Below are 26515 nucleotides of genomic sequence, written 5' to 3' on the forward strand. Positions count from 1 at the left end.
ATAGCAGAGAATATTCATTATAGCTTAGGAGAAGGGGGACTTACCAGCTTGGGCACAATAAGGGAAATGATTGAGAACCAGCATGAATATTAGGAGATATAGTTAACTATGTTGAAGTTAAAACCTCTTGTCCATAAGAATTCAAATACAAATGGCAAATGAAAAAACAAACAAAAAAGAGAGTGAGAATGCAAGCGGGAGAGGGGCAGAGAGAGAGGGAAAGAGAGAATCTCAAGCAGGCTTCACGCCAAGTGCAGAGCCAGACACGGGGCTCAGTCTCAGGATTGTGAGATCATGACCTGAGCCAAAATCGAGTCCCGTGCTTAATCAATTGAACCACCCAGGCACCCCAACAGCAAAAACTTTATAGGAAATTCAGCAAATAGAGTTGGAGTGTAAATCAGTAAAACCACTTCAGAACTGTTGACATGAACTATTAAAATTGTAGCTATGCACCCAGACTCAGATCTTGGTTCTAATACTGTTCTCCAATAAATGGAATCAGGGCTCCTTGAAGAAACTGCAGGTTCTAGGGTTGGGGCTGGGAATATATAAAAGAAGCCTAGAGCTCACAGTGCCAGAAAGGAAAAAAGGATGGAGTAGATCAAAAGGACATAGAAGCCAACTGGAAAGAGCTCCCACTGGCCAAAATAACATACTATATTATTATAACCCAAAGTAGAAAGCAAATATCCAGGAGTCCATATGGCTATACATGAATGAATGAAGGGAAAGAGACAAATCTCTCTTAAAGAATTCAAAATTTAATATTTTATGTAGATATTCCCTCCTCCAGGAAGTAGATCTTAACCCCGTTCCCCTCCTACCCAGGAGTGTGGACTACGCTTAGTGATTTGCTAAGTGGGGAAACCTGATAAACACTGTCTCAGCCTGGTGATCAAGGTTAATACAATCAGTCATAGGTCATTGTTAATAGTTTGTACCACTGATAATGATGTGAGGAAAATGGTACATCACCACTGTCATATTCCTCCCCTAAACCCCAAATCCCAGTCTACACATGAGGCAAACATCGGACAAACCCAAAATGACATGTTACAAAATACCTGATCGGTAGTTCTCAAAACTGTCAAGGTTATCAAAAAAAAAAAAAAAAAAAAAAAGGCATGGGGGGAGACTTAGAAACTGTCACAGACCAAAGAAGATGACCATATGTAATACAATATCCTGGAAAAGACCCAAGAACAGAAAAAGTACTATGAAACAGTAATGAAATCTGAATTCAGTGTGACTTAGTTGATAGTCTTCATTGATTGCCTTAGTGGTTTCAAATACACAATAGTAACACAAGACGTTAAAATAGGGGAAATTGGGTGAGGAGTATGTAAGAACTCTTTCTGTAAATCTAAAACTATTTCTAAATAAAATGGTTATATTTTTTTAATTAGAGATCTGCATCCCCTATGGCCTATAATTACTGTCCTCAGAATACACCCAACAGAAACATGGGTGCACAAACAGTAAAAGATATTTAAGAATAGCCACAGCAGCATTGATCGTAATTCCCAAGTACTAGAAAGATCCAGGAGCCCATCTATAGAACCAATAAATAAACTGTGGTAAATTCATACCATGAAATCCTATACAGCAATGAACATATATGATATGCAGCTCCCTGTCACTAGGATGAATCTCGCAAATATCATCAATGAATAAAGCCAGTCCCAGAAAGATTAAGTACCATATAATTCCATTTATAGAAAATCAAAACTAGGGGCACCTGGGTGGCTCAGTCAGTTAAGCGTCCGACTTCAGCTCAGGTCACGATCTCACGGTCCATGAGTTCGAGCCCTGCGTCGGGCTCTGGGCTGATGATGGCCCAGAGCCTGGAGCCTGCTTCCGATTCTGTGTCTCCCTCTCTCTCTGACCCTCCCCCGTTCATGCTCTGCCTCTCTCTGTCTCAAAAATAAATAAACGTTAAAAAAAAAAATTAAAAAAAAAATCAAAACAACAACAAAAAAAGAAAACTATACTGTTTATGGTTGCACGTATAGGTGTTAAAACCATACTTTTTACATAGGCTGGGGTAAGGAGGTAACTACCTATAAAAGTAGATCTAACACTACCTCTTCAGTTAGGGAGGTGTTGGTGATCAGGGATATGCCCTCGAGGTGTTTAGATTCTGGTAAGTTCTTTTCCTTGGCTTCCTATGCGTCTACATGGATGATCACTTGGCAATCACTCACTAAGCTGCACACTTATGTTTAATGCTGTCTTCTATGTGAACTACAGTTCACACTAAAATATGGTTACTTTTAAAAGGTTCAGGGGTTCCTGGGTAGCTCAGTTGGTTAAGCATCTGACTCTTGATTTCCACTCGGGTCATGATCTCCAGGTTTATGAGTCTGAGCCCCAGATAGGGCTCCGCACTGACAGCGTGGGATTCTCTCTCTCTGCCCCTACCCTGCTTTCATAGGTACATATGCACTTTCTCTAAATAAAAAAACTTAAAAAAGAAATACTTTACATAAAAAGGTTAATATTACCAGAAAGACATAAGACAAATAGGTTAGAAAAGCACTAAAAACAAATTATTGCTAATGGGCTATTCATACAGGGAGGAAAGAGGTAAATAGCTAACAAGTATTTCAGAAAATGTTCAAACTTAAGCAGATATCAAAACTAATACATACCAATGACATTTCACAATCAAAATGGCAAAAATATTTAACTTTAAAAAACCAATACAACATGATGATGAGAATCAACTGCAGCTGATACTGTCAGCATGTTAATAGCTATACCCTTGGAAAGCTGCATGTCCACAACTAGGAAGAACTTTAAAAACACTGCATGAGGGGCGCCTGGGTGGCGCAGTCGGTTAAGCGTCCGACTTCAGCCAGGTCACGATCTCGCGGTCCGTGAGTTCGAGCCCCGCGTCGGGGTCTGGGCTGATGGCTCAGAGCCTGGAGCCTGTTTCCGATTCTGTGTCTCCCTCTCTCTCTGCCCCTCCCCCGTTCATGCTCTGTCTCTCTCTGTCCCAAAAATAAATAAACGTTGAAAAAAAAAATTAAAAAAAAAAAAAAAAACAAAACAAAAAAAAAAAAAACACTGCATGAGTTTTCAATCAGTAACCTCTCTCTGGGAAATTCTCCAATGGAAAGAATCCCAATTATAGAAATAAAGTTTTATGCATAAAGATATTTTTTAAAAAAGTAAATAATTGTCAAATTAAAATTATGATTAATGAAACAAATGCGTTAAAAATATGGCACACACTTGATTTTTCAGTCCTTAAAATGACCTCTTTGTGCAGCAACAAGCAACACGTGCTGGGTTAAAAGCATATGGTAAGACAATCAGCATTAGATCTAAGTAATTCAAACAAAACCTCTGCATAAAAACAAAGAAAATATGCCGAAATATTAACCATGGTTGCGTTTTGGGTTTAAGACAATTTGTGACAATTTTAATCAGAATACATTCCTTAAATAAATCGAAAGGTAAAAGGAAGGCAGCATCAATTTGTCAAATCCCAAAGAGATGAAGAAATGAATGCCCATCGGCAGCACTTGAATTTGGCAGGTGGGAGCTCACTGGTAACCACTGTAGAGAGGGCAATTTTAGGTCACTGCTAGGGGACAAGGGTTGGGAGTTATTTAAAATCTCACTACTATGGGTAGATGTGACTGGTACAGGGAGCAAGCATGCACTATTCTTTCTAGAATTTTGCTAGTAAGGAGGAGAGAGAGAAACCGGTAGCGTGGAGCACAGGGTCTGTAAAGTTTTTGGCTGTTCACCTTCAGTAGGATGAAGGGCTGAGAGTGGGCACAAAGTAGAGGAAAAACGGCAGAGCTCAGGTGGAGATTATTTCCAGATTGAAGGCTAAACACCTGCTCCCGGGATGGGATGTGAGAGGAGTGCCTTTATTTACCAGGTATGACGAAAGTGAGCATAATCCTACCACCTGACCTGTTAAGAAAACGGGTGCTGTACGCGAGTTAAGGACCACACAAGGTCCCCACCCGAAGCGGACTCCTTACCCACGTACCCACTGGGGTCGGGGTGACCGCGGCCTCGCAAAGGGCAAGTGGTCTCTCTCGGCGGTCCGGCCCGCGTCCATAGGCCCACCGCGTTCTCTACCCGAGGGGTCTGATGGTTCCTCCTCCTGGACCACGGGTCGGGGTCTCCATTCCCTTCCCTGTCTTCCCTAAGAATATGGGCGCTGAAAAGGCCCTCACAGGACCTAACATGCTAGTTTAGAACGGGCAATACACCGCCGGGGAAGAGGAGGGTCATTCCATACCTTGGGTCACAGAGGGGGTCAAGAGCGAGTTAAATCCCCGTGCTGAAAGCCACGAGCCAAAGAGGGAAGGCGAAAAGTGAAAAAAACGCCTCAACAGGTACCTGCTGCTTGATGTGAAATGGGAGCTCACTCGGACTTTTTATGCGCGAGGTCCCTACGCAGCTGCGCGCTGGAGCAAACACGTGGAGGGCTGCGCCAGGCGCGGACACTTCTCCACCGGGCCAGTGAACCCCTTTTCCCATTGGCTGGCGGAGGGGGCACTGCGCCCACGCGCCCACGCCCCACAGGAGCCTCAGACTCGCCTGGTAGGCACAGCTCCTCCCAGAGGATAGTGTGCGATTAGTGTCCTCTGAGCGCAGCACCCGTGCGGGCGCGTGACTCCTTCCCTTTCCGGTTAACCAAGAACACGTGCGCCAGGGGGGGGTCTGAGAGTTGGACCCTGGCTGCAGATGACCTTTCCCAGACAGGATGACTCCCAATAGGCAGCATCACTTTACTCACCCATCCAGTAAACCATATAATTACTGAGCACCTGCTTCGTGCCTCACGGTTTTCTGGACCTTTTCTAGATGGGAATAAAACATCCAAAGTTCGCAAGTACATACATCTTAGGAGAAGCTAGCAGTGTTAACAGGTTTGGGTTCCAAAACCATTTCCAACATGCTTATAAAACCATTAAATAGAACACATTTATTACATGGAAAATAACCTGAGATGGTTAAAATAAGTTTCGGAAGCTGAGGGTCCCAAACTGTGCCTTAGTAAAAGTGAATTCGACTTTTTCCCCCCATTTTCATTTAATTTACATATACCTGATATATTTAATTTTACATAAGCACTTAAGTATAATATACATACATTTTAAAGATTTTTTTAAAGTTAATTTATTTATTTTGAGAGGTGGGTGGAGCATAGAGAGAGGGAAAGAGAGAATCCCAAGCAGGCTCTGCACTGTCAGTGCAGAGACCCATTTGGGGCTCGAACTCACAAACCATGAGATCATGACCTGAGGTGAAATCAGGAGTCCCATGTTTAACCGACTGAGCCACACAGGCACCCCAGTGTCATACATTTCAGTGCAACCCTTTTTGTTTCTTTTCCCTTTTGGTTTAGCCTTGTCATGAAAAGCCACCTTTGTGAGGAAGAGCATCACTTGCCTTTATTGCATTATCATTAAAGATAATTCGGCTTTGTTGTTTCTCTATTTTGCTACAGTTTAATTTTTTGGGGCTTCTTTGTCTTAAAGTGCACAATAATAAAATGGAAAATGCAGAACTTCTTAATAACTACTAGCAAAAAAGCATCTTAGAAAAAATGTTAACATGTCTCCTCATGCCCCTGCAGCTGGAAGGAGAGACACTATTCTTAGTAAAACTGCACTAATAAGGTGGGAAAATAATAAAGGCAATTAAAAGCACATGCATCATCTATGGATGAGGACGACAAAGCTCATAATTCATTTTTGTTAATTTTCTATGGACACAAAAATATGTTCTTTATTCTAGGGATAGAAGTTTCTATATGCCTCTTAAATCAAGATTTTTAATTATACCACTCAATTTCTGTAGGATCTTATCTTTTCTCTCCTAGATCTAATTCTGACACAAATGTGCTGAATTTTCCCACAGAATTGTATTTATCAAGTCCTCAGAATTTATAAATTTTTGCCTTATGTATTTAGCAGGTTTGATACTATTATGCTTCCTCGTAAATTGTGCCTTTTATCAATGTATAAGATCCATCTCTTTGATTCTGAACTTTCAATTAGTTTTCTGTAATACTGAAATTTCTGCTTTTTGTTTGCCTGGTAGCTTTTCGACCAACCTCACAGGTGTTTATTGTAAACAGCATATGCCTGGATTTTGTTGCTTAACCCAGTCTGTCTCTCCCTGTATATAAGAAAATTCAGTCCATTCACCTTAAGCACATGGGTTGATAACATATTGCATTATATGTCACTTTAGGTTCATATTTATTTTACATCATGAATTCCTCTGCTTCCTTTCCCATAATTTTTCTGATTTATTTCCATCTTTATTTGCTATTTGTTTAGAATGCTTTCTTGAACTGTTTCTTCAGATGGAGGGGGCCTGATACAGACTCTGAATCCTTTTGTTTTTTCCATTGTTTAATGTTTATTTATTTTTGAGAGAGAGACACACACACACAGAGTGTGAGCAGGGGAAGGGCGGAGAGTGGGAGATACAGAATCTGAAGCAGGCTCCAGGATCTGAGCTGTCAGTACAGAGCCCAACACAGGGCTTGAACACACGAATTGTGAAATCATGACCTGAGCCAAAGTCAAACCCTTAACCGACTGAGCCACCCGGGTGCCCCTAAAAGTGCATTTTAAAAATGAGACTATAGGGGCGCCTGGGTGGCGCAGTCGGTTAAGCGTCCGACTTCAGCCAGGTCACGATCTCGCGGTCCGTGAGTTCGAGCCCCGCGTCGGGCTCTGGGCTGATGGCTCAGAGCCTGGAGCCTGTTTCCGATTCTGAGTCTCCCTCTCTCTCTGCCCCTCTCCCGTTCATGCTCTGTCTCTCTCTGTCCCAAAAATAAATAAACGTTGAAAAAAAAAATAAAAATAAAAATAAAAAAAAAATAAAAATAAAAATGAGACTATAAAGAGTGACATTGCCAGCTAACATTTGATGTTTTTATGTGCCAGGAATGCTGAAAAGCAAATTGCATGGATTATCCCACTATTCCTTAACAATCAGGACTAATACTCTACCAGTTGGAAGCAGTGTGGGAGAGCAGCCCACCTCAGTGCTCGCTCTTACTGGTCAATGTCTATGCATTCAGGATCTTAACTAAAATCTTATTAAAATTTTCATCTTACACACGAGAAAACTGGGGGTGAAAGATTAAATAACTTGCCCAACATCACTTAATGGGTAACACCACGGAGTTTAAAGTCAGTTCTTTTAGACAGCAAAACCCAAGCTCTTAAGCTCTGTGCCATATAACTTCTGAATGTGTAAGCCAGAGGGGGTCCACACAATGATTTTCAAAAGGTGATCTTGGGAGTCATAAGAAATTCAGGTGTTCATTTCCTAGTGGAGGCCAGACGGGTAGGCCCTGGACCACCCACTTCTGCTAAACGTTGAACTGTAAATACATAGTTTAACATTTATAGAGTACTTCCTATATGCCAGGGACCAGTTTAAGCATTTTGACGACACTAACTCAGTTAATTCTAACAACAAGCCGGTAAAAAAAATTATTATGCTGCCTATTTTAATGATGACACAAAAAGGTTGTTATTCAGCCAAGATCACATACTGAGTGGGTGGTGTGGTCAGAATAGAATCCAACGAGTCCCTTGCTTTTAAAGACTACCCTAAAAAACGTTCCTTGACCAATACTTGAATACTACTGATCCAGCCCAAGCTTGAGGAGAAGCGCCTAAGGAAATGAAAATATTTTCCTAAGAGAACGTTGAACAAGATAATAGAAGAGCAGGTGATTGGATCTCTTTCTAGAACTCCTTCCCACGGCTCCACCTCGGTCCCCACCTTGTCTTTCTCCTCTCTGCCAGGACTCTCCAGAGAGCCCGGGACTTGGCAGAAAGAGAAGAGGGAGGAAGGAGGAAAGCGCGACCCTTCTACCGAGTCAGCAGAAGCCAAGCGGGTTCTGGGCAACCGTAACCTGGAATTTAAAAGGTCCTCTTTGTGGCTGCGCGACTCCAACCTGGAGTTTAAGGACAATGCTCGGGCCAGAGCTAGTGGGGTGCCTATTCTGCCGAGGGCTCAGGGCAGCGGGAGCAACCACCTCTCTCCCCCCAAAGGCGAAGTGACAGCAAGGGTTTCCCCAGGTTCCTGTTGGGGAGTTCCGCACTGGCGGGTTGTGAGGGTCCCAGAATTCTTCGAGGCCGGCCGCTCCATTCCCTGAATCCCCAGCCCCCAGCCCCCCCCCCCCCCCCCGCCTTTCCAGAGTCCCTAAAAGCACCTAGAGTAGCCCTATTTCGTTAGCATCGGGGCGGGGGGCGGGCGGTGACTCGGTCCTATTCTCCACTCAGAGTTCGGAGAACTCAGCTCTCCGGTGCCCGAACGCCGGCGACGGACCACCGAACTGAGTCCCGGGCCTTTTGTCCAATCAGGAGCCACGTTCTCCGGCGCTTTCCTTTCCTTTCCCGCCCCGCCCCTCCCGTCTCCATGGAAACACTCCGAGTGTCTATTTGGAGGCCCGGGGCTTCCTTTTCGGTCTAGCGGGGCTGCGGCCATTGTTTGTGTAGACGGACTGTCTTGGCCGGTCCTGTGCCCCCTCAGAGGTTCCACTAGTGACGCGGATTGTCGGGAGCACCGAGCCAGAAGCGGGGAGAGCTGTGGCTGAAGAAAAAGTGGCAGAAAAGGGAGGGTGTGGGGCCGAGAAGCTCCCGGCTTAGAAATCCCGAAGACACCAGTGTAGGTGGGTCCTTCACAGTCGCCCTCCCCAAATTAAAACCGACTAAGGGGAAGGAGAGAGGAGGACAGAGGCAGCTTTGACCCCGGGACCGGGGTGCTTGGGACTGGAAGGTGTTGGGGCGGAGCTCGGGTCGGGGGTCTGGACGTGGAACGGAGGCCACGCGCATCTGCGCTGCAGGAGCAGAGGCCACGCAGATCCGTGGCCCTGATGCGAGCAGATCCCTCTCCTTGAGAACCATTTGTGTGTCTGAATCCAAAAACACTCGAGCAGCCCGTGGCGCGTTGGGAGAGCCGAAAGCTATGCTGCTCTCGGGCCGTCCACGAATCGTTTTTTTTCTTTCTAGAGAAAGAGGGCTCTTAACTGTTTATCATTTTCCCCAGGGACCTGTGATCACCAAGGCAGGACCCGGGTAGCAAAGGCTCATGCCCCCATTTTGCAGGTGAGGAAAGTGAGGCCCTGGGAGGTCTAGAAGTCTGGTCATTTTCAAAGTTCTACAAGTGGTTAGTGACAGAGACTGATGAGGTCCAGGGAACGCTAGATCTGGGACCATTCTGTAAGATTCTAGGAACTCTGATAGTAAATCCAGTATTTCTGTGTATTAAGTAGAGAAGAGCAATGGAATTATCTTTCTACTTTACTGATTGAACAAAATAAGAAAAATACTTTAAGAATTGAAAATATGTGCCCTATTTCTATTATTTTACTATTTTTGTTAATAATTAATTAGGAAAGCCTTGGGGCTCAGAGAGGTTAAATTACATTAGAGAGCATCTGCATCCCTGGAGGGACTGTGAGATCAAATTCTGTTTTCATGCCCAAACAAGAATTGTACGTTTGAAATTTTTAAAGGTTCAGAAATTAAGTCCTGGTTCCAATTCTCATAACTCTCCTATCTGGCCCTTGAAAAGGAACAGAAACGTTCTTGTGTTCTTTCTGGCCTCTTTCTAGGAGGTTTGGGGGTCACACCCAGTTAGTATGTGGGGATGATTGCAAGGCATGCCCAGTCTTTCATTCCTCCTTTCTTCTCCCTCAGCTCAGACTCCTCAAAGCTCCACCCTTCCCTAAAAGAGGAGCATAAAGGAGGAAGCAATGTTCACTATTTTCTTCATAGTCTGATCCCAGGTGAGTAGGAATGTCTTTTCTTATTTATAAAATACCCCTGGAATTATCCATAGGTGGTGGGAATAGTGGAAGTGGCAGTGGGGATGGATGAACCAGAGTAGAAAATGTTCCTCACTTGGCTGAGAAACTTCCAAACCTCCTATTCCCACCCGGTGTCTTTTCCCAACATTTACTCATTTATTCAGCCAGTCATTCAGGTCTACTGTAAAATTTGTACCGTTCTTGATGCTCTGAGATCAAGAAATATAAGAATTTTTTTCTGAACACTGAGGAGATAAACCATATGAGGTCAATAATAATTTCTCAAGTTAGCAAACATTAACGTGTTAGAATGAGTGGCACTTAAAAGACAGGAATAGAAACTCAGGTTTGAAAAAATCATGAACAGGAAGGTAGTATTCTAGATGGGAAGATCATTAGTCTCAGGCAGAAATTGAGGGGAAAACTAAGAAAACAGAGCTAGTTACAGTAGAACCTAAGCATGCATGTATGAGGTGAGGTCACATTGTGGAAAGCTATGCTATTTATGTTTAATTGGTTACCTATTCTTGTGCACCACTCAGTCCCCTGCACATCAACCAGAGGCAGCCATTACTGACATTTGGATCTATTTACTTATAGTCTTTTATCTAATATTCGATACAAATACATACTAACCTGTAAAAACACTAATATGTACACATATGTACAAAAGTAGACACATAGGTAATCTAACATGCATATATGTAGATTAGTATATATAAAAAAAAATTTGAACATGAGAAATAGGCTCCATGAAGGCAGAGAACATTTTCAGTACATAGAACTGTGCATGGCATGAGTAAGCACTCATTGAATATTTGTTGAATTATGGATGGCCAGTTTTTGTATAATTTTTTTCATTTAACATATAATTGACATTTTTCGAACGTTTTTTGGTAATACGAGTTTTTAAGACTATCTAGTATTCCATTCCAGGTATGTGTACTGTACTGTAGGTATATATGTTCCCTTCCAGCTATATGTACTTTATTTAAATTTTCTTTTTTGGGGAAAAGTTAAAGTAATTCTCAATATTTTGCTGTTTATAAACATTTTCTATTAAATATTTTTATACATAATTTATTAAGTGTATCTCTCTTTATGTCTTTCAAGATATGCTTGGAGAAATAGGATAACAGAGCCAAAGAATATAATGTCTATATTTTAGGCTTTTGAAACACAAGTTCTTTTTTAGAAATACTACATGAATTAACTTCTGTAACCATTTGATGAAAGATCCTCTCTCTCTGAACCTTTACCAGTTTTGAGTATTTAAGATTTTGCCTTTAATTGCATCCCTTTAATCTTTAGAAAGGTTGACCATTTTTTACATGCATTTACTGGTCATTTGCATTCTTTCTTTGACATAAATAATGTATGCCTCTTGACATGCATTACTTTTTTTTCCTACTGAATTTTTTGTTTCTATTTGATGAAAAGTATTCTTTGTATGTAAAAGATACAAACCATTTGCTAATTGCTATATTTCTCCCTTTTGTCATTTGCCTTTTGGGACTTATTTGTTCATGTAAGTTTCAAATCTGTATAGAGTGAAATCTTATTTCTTTTCATTAATATAATTTTATGCTCTGAGAGCTCTTCTTCACCCTCAAATCTAATACATAATTACTTTCATTTTCCTCAATTATTTTCTTATAGTTTCAAGTATTTTAAAAGTTTAACTCTGAAGCCTTTCAGGTATTTATTTTGGTGTGAGAAATGATAGGACTTAAACATTCTTTCCCACCTCCCACTTTCTTATTTTTCTTACAACGTTTACTTTCTCCATTGGTTGTAGTGCTACTTGTTTATATACCAAATTACTAACTTCATTACATATACACACACATACACAGTTGTACACACAGATCACTTTTGGGTCTGTCCTGTTTCATGGATCCATCTCTCAATTCTGCTATCGACGTGTATTTAATTTTGTTCCTGTATATATATAGTGCGTTTAATGGGCAATGAAGAGGAATTTAGCCTTTCTTCTTCCTCATTTAAGGATAAAAGGAAGGAAGATAGCCCATTTTGGGAAAAAAGGAAGTAAAAGTTACTTATAAGTTTTAGATATTGAATATATTAACCTTTCAGTATGTTTTTTTTTTTTTTTCAACGTTTTTTATTTATTTTTGGGACAGAGAGAGACAGAGCATGAACGGGGGAGGGGCAAAGAGAGAGGGAAACACAGAATCGGAAACAGGCTCCAGGCTCTGAGCCGTCAGCCCAGAGCCTGACGCGGGGGCTCGAACTCACGGACCGCGAGATCGTGACCTGGCTGAAGTCGGACGCTTAACCGACTGCGCCACCCAGGCGCCCCACAGTATGTTTTTTTAATATAGCATATTGGTCAAAATACAGGCTCTGGGTCCACTATCTAAGCTTGTTTCATGCTTCTGCCACTTCTCAGTTATGTGAATTAGATTGCATTACCTAACCAGTTTCTCATCTCTGAAGTGGGGAAATAGAACTTAGTAGGGTTAAGAAGGTTAAATAAGGTCAAATATGTAAAACCCAGCACAGTGGTGGACAAATAGAATCAGTAAGAATTGGTTGCTATTATGTTAGTTATTATTTACAATATAATGTACAACTATTTCTAGTCGCTAAAACATAAGAATTGAGCAGGGAATCTAGTTTAATATATTTTTTTGGCCAATGGCTAGTCAGATATCCCGGCACCATATATGAGCCATCTTATCCCCACAAATTTGATATTACCTTTATCATGTTTGAATTCTCTGCTATATTTGGGTCCACTTCCAGATTTCTATTCTTTTGTATTGATCTTGTCTATTCCTGTGTCAACCTCATGATGTTATAATTACAGTTACAGAGTTTTAATATGCCACTGGGTTAGTCTCCTCTCATTTTTTTATTTTAATTCTTTTTTTTTTTTTTTTTTTTTTACTTTACATCCAAGTTAGTTATGATATAGTGCAATAATGATTTCAGGAGTAGAATCCAGTGATTCATCCCCTACATATAATATGCAGTGCTCATCCCAACAAGTGTACTCCCTAATGCCCCTTGCCCATTTAGCCCATCCCTCCACCCACACTTCCTCCAGCAACCCTCAGTTTGTTCTCTATATTTAAGAGTCTCTTATGTTTTGTCCCTCTCCCTGTTTTTATATTACTTTTGCTTCTTTTCCTTTATGTTCATATGTTTTGTATCTTAAATTCCACATATGAGTGAAGTCATATGATATTTGTCTTTCTCTAATTTTGCTTAGCACAATAAACTCTAGTTCCATCCACGTAGTTGCAAATGGCAAGATTTCATTCTTTTTGATTGTCAGGTAATATTCCATTATACACATACACACACACACACACACACACACACACCCCACATCTTCTTTATCCATTTATCTATTGATGGTCATTTGGACTCTTTCCATACTTTGGCTATTGTTGATAGTGCTGCTATAAACATTTGGGTGCATGTGCCGGTTCTTAACAGCACTACTGTATCCTTTGGTTAAATATCTAGTAGTGCAATTGCTGGGTTGTAGGGTAGTTCTGTTTTTAATTTTTTGAGGAACCTCCACACTCGTCTCCAGAGTGGCTGTTCCAGTTTGCATTCCCACCAGCAGTGCAAAAGGGATCCTCTTTTTCCGCATCCTCGCCAACATCTGTTGTTGCCTGAGTTGTTAGTTTTAGCCTCTGTGATAGGTATGAGGTGGTAACTGATTATGGTTTTGATTTGTATTTCCCTGATGGTGAGTATGTTGAGCATGTTTTCATGTGTCTTTTAGTCATCTGGATGTCCTCTTTGGAAAAGTGTCTGTTCATGTCTTTTGCCCATTTCTTCACTGGATTATTTGTTTTTTGGGTGTCATTTCTTTTTAATAATGGTTTTTCTTTCTCCCACAAAAGTATTTGAAAATCAGTTTCTCAGACCCACCCCCAAACCTGTAAGTATCATTGAAAATGTAGATAAGTTTAATGAGAACAAAATTATGTTTATTTCTCCTACCTAAGATTGAGGAGTGCTTTCTAAATTTAAAAGCTACATTTATCTAGGTTCTAAGTATTTTTGTTAAGCTTTTAGGAATTTATATTTTTTTAATGTTTTTGTTTATTTTTGAGAGAGAGAGAGAGAGAGAGAGAGAGAGATTGTGAGCAGGGGAGGGGCAGAGAAAGGGAGACAGAATCCCAAGCAGGCTCTATACTGTTAGCACAGAGCCTGGTGCTGGGCTTAAACTTACAAACCACGAGATCATGACCTGAGCTAAAATCAAGAGTCAGACACTTAACCAGCTAAGTCAGCCAGGCATCCCAGGAATTTTATTTTTTAATTGGTATTGTAAATGTCGTTTTACAAATAACTTTTAATGACTATATGTCTGAACTTCACATGGTTACTTAATTTGAACTTTTATTGTGATGCATTCATACATGCAAAAGAATATACTAAAACATATATGTATAAATTAAAATACAATAACATGAATGCCCACCATCTAGACCAGAAAATACTTTTAATTTTTTTTAATGTTTGTTTGTTTTTGAGTCAGAGAAACAGAGTGCAAGTGGGGAAGGGGCAGAGAGAGGGAGACACAGAATCTGAAACAGTCTCCAGGCTCTGAGCTGTCAGCACAGAACCCGATGCGGGGCTCGAACACACAAACCGCGAGATCATGACCTGAGGCGAAGTTAGACGAGCTTAACCTAAGACTGAGCCACCCAGGGGCTCTTAGACCAGCAAATACTTTTAATTTCATTCCCTCCTTTTCCTAGAGAAGCAACTGCTATCTTAAATGTTATGTTTATTATTCCTTACCTATTTTTTTTTAGTTTTATATAAATGGACTCTATATAACTATTCTGTGAATAGCTTCTTTAGTATAATGTTAGATTTTTACAGTGTATCCATGTTGATTCATGTACCTAAAGTTTTTTTTAACTGTTGTGTATGCTTTCACAGTATGACCAACAACTTATTTATCCATCCTACTGTTGTTGGGCCTTTTGCTTCCAGTCTTTTTGATATACTGAAAAACTTGTTGTATGTATCTTCTGGCATACATGTGTTTGTTTTCTAGGGTACAAACCTAGTATTAGAATTGACTTCCCTTATAATTACTAATAATTTTCAGTTGATTTTCTTTGGTTTCCCATATACCATACCCTCTACTTGCTTTGGGAAGTGGTTTCATCAGTGGTTTAAATATAGTGAATTTGCAGTATCTCTGTCAAGTTTCCAGTCTTAGTGGGTATGCCTTGTTTTACTTTTGGATTTGAGATATATTTGCATGTCTTTATTTTTATTTTGCTAACTTGATTTGTTTGTAGTTTTAAATGAAGGATCCATACCGAATTTTAAGAAGTACCTTTTTGGGACGCCTGGGTGGCACAGTCGGTTAAGCGTCCGACTTCAGCCAGGTCACGATCTCGCGGTCCGTGAGTTCGAGCCCCGTGTCGGGCTCTGGGCTGATGGCTCAGAGCCTGGAGCCTGTTTCTGATTCTGTGTCTCCCTCTCTCTCTGCCCCTCCCCCGTTCATGCTCTGTCTCTCTCTGTCCCAAAAATAAATAAAAAAAACGTTGAAAAAAATTTAAAAAAAAAATAAAATTAAAAAAAAAAAAAAAGAAGTACCTTTTTGGCACTGATTAAAATATATGGCTTTTCTTATTTAACATTGTTATGACAGTTTAAAGTTAATATTTTCTTCATTTGGGCCTTCCTTTGTTTACCTTTTGGAATAAAGCACCATTCTGTCATGCTACAATTTGCTTTGATATTGTAGCAGGTTGCGTCTGCATTTTCTAAAGATGACCACACCTGTAACATATTGGACTCTTCATGCTCATCTTACAATGTGACTTACACTCTTACCACCAAAAAGTAGGATCTGTGTCCCCTCTTCTCAAATCTGGCTGGGGTTTATGATTACCTCAAGCAGTGGAGTACTGCAGAAGTGATGCTATGTGACTTCCAAAGCTAAGTCATAGAAAGGACGCAGCTTTTGCTTGCCTCTACATTGAGAGGTAGCTAGGCCATGTGAACAAATGCAAAGAAACTAAGATCTTCCATCAATAGTCACAACCAGCCTGCCAGCCTTGTGAGTGAGCCACCCTGAAAATGAATCCTCCAGCCGAATCAAGCAAGCCTCTAAAAAAAAGTAATTGCTGCTCCTGTCGACAACTCAACAATCTCCTGAGGGATCTGAATTAGAACTGCCCAGCCAAGCCATTCCTGAATTCCAGAGAAACTGTAAAAAAATAAGATAATACTGGCAGCATGGCAGTATGTTATAAATATAGGTGTTGCTGGATTTTATTAGCCTTATATTTTACTTTATCCTTGAAGTTTATATCAATATTCATTAGTAACACAGTATAGATCTATAGTTTTCTGACTTTTACTTTCTCAATGTTTTCCTCAATGTCTTAAAAGTTTTGATAGTTTTTCTATATGATTTGGAATAATTTAATAACTTTGAATATTCTGTTCCTTGAAAATTTGAGAGAATTTATGTTAGAAAACATTTGGGTCAGTTATTTTTGAAGGCTATAATTCTTTGGTAACTTGAGCAATTTCTTTCATATAGCTGATCTGTTCAGGTGTTTTTTCTTTAGGACTTGTTGAATGGTTTTCTAGGAAAAAAATATATTTCCTATTTCTATTAAGATTAATTTTTAAAAGAGCTGTAGAAAGGCCCACCTAACATTCAGTTAACTTTAAGTTTTCAAGTTTATTTATTTTGAGAGAGACAGAGACAGCATGAGTGGGGGAGGGGCAGAGAGGGAGAGAGAGAGAGAATCCCAAGCAGGCTGTGCACTGCCAGCACAGAGTCTGATGCAAGGCTCGAACCCACGAAACTGTGAGATCATGACCTGAGCTGAAACTGAGAGTCGGACACTTAACCGACTGAGCCACCCAGGTGCCCCACATTCAGTTAAATTTGTATCTGTTCCTACTTCCCCAATGTCAGTTCTAACTTTTTTCTATTTATGCTCACTCCTTTTTTCCCCCTTTGGCTAGCAATCTGGTAATTTATCTATTTTATTGTTAATATTTTTCTTCCAAAGAACTGGCTCTTGGATTCATTTCATAATAGTAAATGTTTTTCAGTTCCACCATTTTCTTTATTGATTTCCCTTTTTTAATCTATCTAGTGTTCACATTGTATATGATACTAAGTTGGAATCCATGTTTATGTTTTCTCATATAGTTAATCAGTTTTCACAACACCATATAGTAAATAATCCATTCTTTCCTCTTTTATGTTTAATGCCATCTTTATTGTTAATGTGTTTTCATATATAAACAAACACAGTCTCTGAGTCTTCCATGCTGTTCTACTGGTCTTTTTTTAGTTTTGATTTAATGTTGTAGTTTCGTGGTATGTCACTATCTGGTAGGGCAAGTCTTCCTGCTTGGTTTACTTAAGTCTTTATAGACTTCTTTTCCTTCCCTGTAAATTTTAGGGGAAAAAGTATATTGTGTTCCTTAAAAAATCCAGCTGGAAATTTGGGGGTATATTGAATTTAATTCAACCCATCCAAGAACATGGAAGTATGCTTCTTCTTTATTTAGATCATCTTCTTTCTGTTTATTGGAATTTTCTTTATGTTCTTGGTTAAGATAGTGGTTTTTTGTTTTTGTTTTGCTTTTTTGTGAATGATACTATTTTTTTTTTAACGTTTATTTATTTTTGAGAGAACCAGCCAGCACGAGCGGGGGAGGGGCAGTGAGAGAGGGAGACACAGAATCTGAAGCAGGCTCTAGGCTCCAAGCTGTCAACACAGAGCCCAATGCGGGCTCGAACTCACAAACTGCTAGATCATGACCTGAGCTGAAGTCAGATGCTTAACCTACTGAGCCACCCAGGTACCTCTATACCCTCTATTTTCTAGTAGTTGATTGCTGATACAATTATGCTGTCATTTTATTGTATCTGGTAATTTTGCTGAGCTCTCTATTTAGTTTGTGGTTATTTGAATACTCTTCATTTTTCTACATAGATTGCAATAACATATGCAAATAATTACTTTTTTTTTGTTTTTACTTCTAATTCTTATGCCTCTTGTTTCATTTTCTTATAGTATTTGTCAGACCTTTGGTATTATGTTGAAAGCAACAGTAATGGTAGTCATTCTTGTTTACCATAATAAAAGGAACACATACAAAGATTCTACATTCAAGTTCTGATTTTGATGAAGGTTCCTAATATGTAACCTTTACCAATTTAGGGAGTTTATTTCTACTTTGCTAAAAGTGTTTATTTTACTTTATTTTTTATTTTTATTAAATTTTTTAAAAAGTTTATTTGCCTATTTTGAGAGACAGAGACAGAGATAGACAGCATGAGCAGGGGAGGGGGGCAGAACAAGAGACAGAGAGAGAATCCCAAGCTCTGACAGTGCAGAGCCCAATATGGGGCTTGAACTCACAAACCATGAGATCATGACCTGAGCTGAAATCAAGAGTCGGAGGCTTAACCAACTGAGCCACCCTGGCGCCCTTGCTGTAAGTTTTTAAGTTTTTTTTTTTTTTTTTTTTAATGTTTATCTTTGAGATAGAGAGACAGAGCGTGAGTTGGGAAGGGCAGAGAGAGAGACGCAGAATCTGAAGCAGGCTCCAGGCTCTGAGCTGTCCGCACAGAGCCGATGCGGAGCTTAAACTCACGGACCGTGAGATCATGACCTGAGCCGAAGTCGAAAGCTCAACCAACCGACTGAGCCACCCAGGCGCACGCGCACCTCCCCCCCCCCCCCACCGTTGAAAGTTTTTAAAGATCGTATATAGGTGTTGAACATTATGAACTTTATCACATGATTTTTCTGCATCAGCTAATTATGGTTTTCTTCTATAGTCTATTAATATAGTGAATTATGTTGATAGATTTTCTCTATCATGTTGAACTGTCCTTCCTTCCTGTAATAAACCATGCGTAATCATGATTCATATTTTTAATATATTCCTGAATTCAATTAGTTAATACTTTATTTAGGATTTTTATAGATTTATAAAATTTACAAGTGGGATTGTAATTTTACTTTTTGATATTGTCTTTATCTGCTCCTGGGGTCAAGATTACACTAGCCACATACTGAGCTAGCAATTTTCACTTTCTCTTTTCTAATTTTTTTTTTTTCAACGTTTATTTATTTTTGGGACAGAGAGAGACAGAGCATGAACGGGGGAGGGGCAGAGAGAGAGGGAGACACAGAATCGGAAACAGGCTCCAGGCTCTGAGCCATCAGCCCAGAGCCTGACGCGGGGCTCGAACTCACGGACCGCGAGATCGTGACCTGGCTGAAGTCGGACGCTTAACCGACTGCGCCACCCAGGCGCCCCTCACTTTCTCTTTTCTAAAACAATTTGACTGTAATAGTTATTAACCGCTAACAGAATGCTTGGTAGAACAATGGTATGTTATTTATTTATTGCAGTTTAAAATAACACACATTTTTTCATGTCACTCAGTTTCTAAGGGTCAGGAATCTGGGAGCAGCATAGCTGTGTGGTCCCAACCCAAGGTCTCGCACGGGGCTGCAGTCAAGCTGTCAGCAGGACTGCAGTTATCGGAAGGCTTCACTGGGGCCGGAGGATCTTCTGCTAAGATGTTTCACTCGTGTGGCTGTTGGCAGAATGCCTCATTTCACACTGAGGACAGAAGCCTCAATTCCTTGCCACATATCCTGTTCAAGGCTCCTAAGTATTTTCACCACATAGAAGGTAGCTTCTTCAAGAGAGAGTGATCTAAGAAAAAGGGCAAGGAGGAAGCTGCAGTGCCCTTAAGAGCTAGTCTTGAAAGTTGCATACCATGTCTTCTTCCCCTTCTGTTTTTTTATGTAATATTCCTCAGAAGTGAGTCCCTAAGTCCAGTCCACTTTCAAGGGGTCGGGAACACTTCTTGGAGGGAAGGGAATCATATAATTTGTGGACATATTTTAAAACTACCGCAAATAAGATGGACGTATATATGTACTGAAACGTGAAGTTGTACATTATATATTACATGAGAAATGCAAACCAGAATTGTCATGTCTTTGTTAAGAGAAAATTTCAGTGGGGTGTGTATGTACGTTTGTGTGTATGAATGAATAAAGGTCAGAAAGGACACAGTAAAAACTATCCTGGTTACTCCTCAACTTATTTAGGGAGGGTAGACTTTCAGTTTTTACTTTTTATTATTATTCAGAATTAATGAAAATTTTATGAATTTGTTTTCAGTAAGAGTGACTAAACTCTGAATCTCTAGTGTATTTTTTAAAGCAATTCTTAAACATTTTTAAAAATAATCAAAGCCAATAACAACAGGCCAACAGACCGAGTTTTACTTTTCTGTACTTTTTACAAAATAAGGAACCAGTGGGTTCATTTATTTTCTGTTCTAATTTCAGTTTTCACTCCTGTAGTCTGGGCTTCTGAGCATCGCAATTTACTTATTTCATCTAGCTAGCTAGCCAGATATCTATGTATATTCATTTGTTTATGTTAAAAGAGACTTACTATATTTTTTTAAGTCTATTTTATTCATTTTGAGAGAGAGAGAGAGAGAGAGCAGGGAGGCTCAGAAAGAGAGGGATAGAGAGAGAATCCCAAGCAGGCTGTGCACCATGTAGTCTGATGAGGGGCTCAAACTCACAAACTGCGAGATTGTGACCTGTGCTGAAATCAAAAGTTGGACGCTCAACTGACTGACCCACCCAGGCGTCCCATAGACTTATTATATTTTACATTTTTAACATTTATGTTATAAACATTTAAAAATGAACAGCATTGAATTTTCTCATTCTTGAGTTCTTATTTGTGGTTAATATTTCATTGTTGACGCATGGATTTTCATGTAGGTTTTTTGGAAAACAGTACCTGGGTGGTATACTTTAAATCCTTGAATATTTCAATACATCTTCCTTCTGTCCTTTTGTTAACACAATAAGGATGTACTTGGAAATCTTGATTTACATCCCTTCACCAAGTTGTGTTTTACTTCTTTTACAGTAGGCCTGGGTTTAAAAACCACTATTTTGCAACTGAATGACTTTATACAAGTTACTTAATCTTGCTAAATGTTGGTTTCTGGGGCACCTGGGTGGCTCAGGTGGCTGGCTAAGCATCTGACTTTGGTTTAGGTCATGATGATCCATGAGTTCGAGCCCAGTGTTAGGGCCCTCCAATCTCAGGACAGAGCCTGCTTTGAATCCTCAGTCTCCCTCTCTCTCTGCCCTCCACCCCCCGCCCCTCAAAAATAAATAAACATCAGAAAAGAGAAATTTAAATGTTGGTTTCCTTATTCCTTTAGTGTTGATAATTATACCTTCTAGGATTGTTGTCATAGTAAATGAGATAACAGCCCTTTTCACATAACCTTTGGTATTTAACTGCTATAATTATAATGACTTGATGGTCATGATATTCTAGTTTTCCTCCATTAAAAGTATGTATTTTCTTTATTGTAGTATTTATTAAACATTTTTAATTGAATTTTAGAATTGAAAATATGTCATCAAAGAAATGTGTCACATAACCAACTTATGAGCTGTTCTTTCCACTAAGAGAAGTATTTTTAGGCAGTCTGAATACATACATTTATCTCTTCTTTCTAAAACTGCATGATGATAAAAAACTAAAAAAAAATGATGAAGTAAAGAGCCATTAGCAAATGAGAAATTTCAACAGTAACTTGGAAGGCAACAGGAGCAACAGTGGGAAGAGCTGCATAGGGCTTAAAGACATTCCATCCTGGAATGCTCCACAGGGGAATAAGCATAAGAAGGATTTGATGAGCCCTGTGAACTTCAGGGAAGCTGAGGATACATCTTTAACATTGGAAGCAGAGGGTCAGTCAAAAAAGAGGATCCTAAAGTATTTCCAGAAAAGAAAGAAAAAGTTGGTTGCAAAGGAATTAAACAAACAAAAAGTCTTAGAAACAACAATGAAGGCTTATGAACAGTGAAATGATTCTGAGAAAAATTCTTTTTGCTCTAGAATTCAATACCCAGCCACGTGAATGATGACAAGGACTTCAAACATGCAGTGTAACCATGCTTGGAGATTCTCCTTTAAACCAAAAGTGTATCTTGAAAACCTTGTCTGTGTCTCACCTTTGCTTTTTTCAGTGGCCGTGGACTTACCATTCATAAACTAGATTGAACTAATTTGGGCCTGTGCCTCCCAATTAATGGAGAAATTCACAAAAGAGGAAGAATCATATAATCTTGAAAATGGAGCACTAAAAAGAATAGCCAGCCCAGATTGGAGCAGGAAGATGAACATTTCCAGAATAAAAAGGGTTGGGGGGAATTGACTTAAGTTTTTTCAACTATTATTTACTAATTTTTAAAATAGGGATGATAATCATATCTACGAGAGGGTCACTGTGAGGACTACTTAAAATAATATGTGAAGTACTTAGCCCAGTGGTTAGCAGACAGATGCTATATAAGTGTTTCTTAAGATGGAAAGCCGGGTATCCGGCTTCAGTGACTGGATACATTATTTAGCCATCCGCTATTGTTATGTCTCCTCTTACCTTTCTTGTTTTTCTTCATTATTAAAGTTCTTTATTTTTTTATTTGCTTTGTTACTTACATTACGTGCTGAATGGCTTTTGCTTTGTCCATCTTCTCATTTAGATCTCTTCTTCCTGGAAAATCTGATCTTTGACCAGATGGCAGTAACATTTGAAGATGTGACTGTTATTTTCACTTGGGAGGAGTGGAAATTCCTGGATTCTTCTCAAAAAAAGCTCTACAGAGAGGTCATGTGGGAGAACTACACAAATGTCATGTCAGTAGGTAAAGTTATCCCAGCTCTTAGGTAATAGAGTTAGTTTCTTCTGGGACCAGTTTTGTTGAGTATTTTGGTTCTTTGTCTAGGTATTATATTGAGATAGGAGAAGTATCCTCAGAAATGGGTCTTAAATCAGATGACAGATAGAAGATAGAGCAAGACATCTTCTAAGACACCCAGGCTATGTATTGATAGGTATTTGTGATTATTCTTATTTATTTTCTGGAATTCACTTAAAATACAGATCTCCACACATAATTCATTCTGTGTGGTTCTAAATTTGTTCTCTCTTCATACTATTTGTACAAGTTAGCTTTTGCTATATAACAAACTACCTCAAACTAGTGACTTAAAATAAACCTTATTATTTTCCATGATTCTCATTGGTTAGATGGAACTTCTATCACAGAGTGATTTGACTGGGGCTGGATGGTCTAAAATGAGGCTGGACAGTCTGACTCACATGTCTGGCAGTGGGTCGGTATCAGTAGGGATAATGGAGATGTGTTGACCATACATCCTTCTTCAAGCAGGCTAGCCCAGGCTTGTTTACATATTGGTGGTCACAGAATTTTCAAAACCAGCAAGAGAGAGGACAAGCCCCGGTGTACAAGCACTTTCAAGTCTGCTTGTATCACTTTTGCTATTGTCCCAGTAAAGAAAGCAAACTGTATAGCCCAGCTAAAGTCAGCATGGAAGGGGAACACGCAGAGGTACAGAATTAATACAGCCATTTTTTTCACACAATCTATCACACTCTCTAGAACAAAAAAATAGAAATATTTTATTTCTCATAACAATGCCCAAATAGAGTAATCTAATTAAATCTGTTTTTAAGATGATTTCCATGAAGCAGTCAGCCTTATTTTTTGATATCTAACAGTACGTGGTAGTAGTAGATGCTTAGGATACATCTATGGATTGAATGAATAAGTGAATGAAGGGATTCACATATGAATAAGCAAACACATGAATTTCAGACCTAAATCCTAAGTCCTAATCCTTCTTTCTGGATACACATATATTTCTGGAGGTCAGTGAGATACTTGGAAATTTTTTAACACCACCTTCATCTCACCACTGGATAATCTGCTTATTCTTCTAGGAAACTGGAAAGAGAGTTACAAACCCCAAGAAGAAAGATTCAGATATTTAGAACATGAAAATCATCCCTGCTGGCAAGGCTGGAGGAGTGCCAGCACTCAGATATATAAGAATAGAAGCTATGTGGAAACCATCCAAGGAATAGATTCCAAAGACCTCAAGCAACAAGACCTTTCCCACCATCAAGAATGGTTGATACTCTCCACGCAAGTACCAGGGTATGGGAACTATGAGCTGACTTTTGAAGGCAGAAGTCCCAGGAACTTAAAATATACAAAGTTTATACCCTGGCAGTCCTTAGAAACAAAACACACCCCTCAAGACTATGCTAGAGAAATCTACATGAATGAGTCACATGGTTTTCAAGGAAGCAGATGCCATCTTGGCATATCTAAGAAAAATCTCTCTCTGGAAAAAGAACAGAAGCTCATAGTTCAGCATTCTTGTGTCTCAACAGGGGAAGCCCGTCCAGAGTATATTGGGGAGATATATCAACATGACTTACTGAAAGACTCTATGGAAGAGAAATACTGTGGATGTAATAAATGCAAAGAAATTTATTATTGGAACTCGCAGTGTGTTCTCCACAAGACAAATCAACTTGGAGAAAAGTTCTATCAGTGCTCCATCAGCACAGCATGCTTCTCTCAGAGATCAGACCTATATAGACATCCAAGAATTCACATAGGTAAGAAGCTGTATGGATGTGATGAAGTTGATGGTAACTTCAGTCAGAGCTTAGGTGTTCACTTTCATCAGAGAGTCTGCACAGGGGAGGTTTTTTATATATGCCACATGTGTGGTAAGAGCTTCAGTCAGATCTCTAGCCTTCACAATCATCAAAGAGTCCATACAGAAGAGAAACTCTATAAATTTGAGTGTGGTAAGGACCTCAGTAGAAATTCATTACTTCACATTCACCAGAGACTTCACATAGGAGAGAAGCCTTTTAAGTGTGATCAGTGTGGTAAGAGTTTTAGTCGGAGTTCAGTGCTTCACGTTCATCAGAGAGTCCACACAGGAGAGAAACCATATAAGTGTGATGAGTGTGGTAAGGGCTTCAGTCAGAGCTCAAATCTTCGAATTCATCAGTTAGTCCACACAGGAGAGAAGTCCTATAAATGTGATGACTGTGGTAAGGGCTTTACCCAGCGCTCAAATCTCCAGATTCATCAGAGAGTACATACAGGAGAGAAGCCTTACAAATGTGCTGACTGTGGGAAAGACTTTAGTCACAGCTCTGATCTTCGCATCCATCAGAGGGTCCATACAGGGGAGAAACCCTATACTTGTCATGAATGTGGGAAGGGCTTCAGCAAGAGTTCAAAGCTTCACACTCATCAAAGAGTACACACTGGAGAGAAACCCTATAAATGCGAACAGTGTGGTAAGGGATTCAGTCAGCGTTCACATCTTCTCATTCATCAGAGAGTCCACACAGGAGAAAAGCCCTATAAATGTGATGATTGTGGAAAGGGCTTTAGTCACAGCTCTAATCTTCACATCCATCAGAGGGTCCACACAGGAGAGAAGCCTTATCAATGTGCTAAGTGCGGCAAGGGTTTTGGTCATAGCTCAGCTCTTCGAATTCATCAAAGAGTCCACACAGGAGAGAAACCTCATAAATGCCATGAGTATTATAAGGGATTTGATCCGAATTCACATCTTCACAATAATCACGGACAGGAAAGCTTATAATTATGTTCATTTAGTTAACCGCTTTAATCAAAGCTTAACTTTAAGCCCAATAAATGCTGCTGGGAAGAAAATTCTATAAATAACCCAAGTAATCCCAAGCAACGTTTATAGTTTTCCCTAACTCCCACTAAGAAGCATTTGCTTCAAGAAGAAATCCTTAGGAGGATGCCTATGTATTTAAAATTAAAGTGTATTTACTTTTTCTATTAATATACATAGCCATTATAAAATATATGAAAGATTCAAGAAAACTCTTCATCCTGTTCTAGTCTTTTTTTATACATTTTTATGTGCATGAAATCATACTGTATATTTAACTTTGTATTTTCACTGACTTCAAAACATTTACTTACACTTTGGTTTGAATGGAAATTGGCTAGCTAGCTATGAAACAGCATCTTGACTCCCTGTAAAGTCCCTAGGAAACCACAGGAAAAAAACACAAAACTTGAAACTTAACTGGTAGATAACCTATTGCTCAAATGTGGGAGCATTAACTATAGGGCCAGTACAATTCAGTTGCTTATGACATAAGGTAAGAAAACATTGCATGACCCTTTATCTGAGATAGGATGTCTTAGAAATGTTATCTCTGTCACTCAGAAAAGCCAGGAACCATTCTTTTGTTACAGGGGTGCTGTGCTGCATTTGAGGTGCACTCTCACACGTCCCCCTTCCCAGGTATCCCTCTCCCCAGGTTTCCACATTTATTCATAGGTTCAGACACCACATAACAAGAAATGCAAAATTTAATGTGTCTAAATACCGGGTGAAAGATGTTGATAAAAGCTGATAGAAGTGAATGCTAGATGGGGCACCTGGGTGGCTCAGTCGGTTGAGCGTCCAGCTTCGGCTCAGGTTATGATCTCGTGGTCTGTGAGTTCGAGCCCCATATCTAGCTCTGTGCTGACAGCTTGGGGCCTGGAGCCTGCTTCTGATTCTGTGTCTCCCTCTCTCTCTGCCCCTCCCCCACTCATGCTCTCTCTCTGTCTCAGAAATAAACAAAAAAAATTTTAAAAAGTGAATGCTAGATCTGTTCAGAATTAGAGATTTAAGCAGTAGACTCTGCTTTAATCTCAGTAGAACAAAGTGGTAATAGAGAAATCGCTGCTGGAAGCAGAACTGAATTCAGAGCTATGTGCA

At 39.7% G+C, this 26515-nt stretch overlaps 1 protein-coding gene across 3 annotated transcripts; it reads left to right on the forward strand.

Annotated features, from left to right (window-relative positions):
• Positions 1-8439: 8439 nt before the first annotated feature.
• On the forward strand, positions 8440-25628 carry ZNF214 (zinc finger protein 214). Of its 3 annotated transcripts, XM_025928637.2 has the most exons (5): positions 8440-8677; positions 9055-9113; positions 9708-9796; positions 22414-22575; positions 23676-25628. In XM_025928637.2, the coding sequence occupies exons 2-5, from the start codon at positions 9097-9099 to the stop codon at positions 25370-25372; spliced, it is 1965 nt and encodes a 654-aa protein (XP_025784422.2). In that variant the 5' UTR covers positions 8440-8677; positions 9055-9096; the 3' UTR covers positions 25373-25628. The 3 variants fall into 3 exon arrangements, with proteins under 3 accessions (XP_025784422.2, XP_086534209.1, XP_086534208.1); XM_086678083.1 differs by lacking the exon at positions 9055-9113; XM_086678082.1 differs by lacking the exons at positions 8440-8677; positions 9055-9113; positions 9708-9796 and having other exon boundaries at positions 20524-22575.
• Positions 25629-26515: the final 887 nt, after the last annotated feature.

This window comes from Puma concolor, chromosome D1 (genome assembly GCF_028749965.1).
Source record: "Puma concolor isolate L17-30 chromosome D1, mPumCon1.1.hap2, whole genome shotgun sequence".
In the NCBI taxonomy this organism is placed as follows: Eukaryota; Metazoa; Chordata; class Mammalia; order Carnivora; family Felidae; genus Puma; species Puma concolor.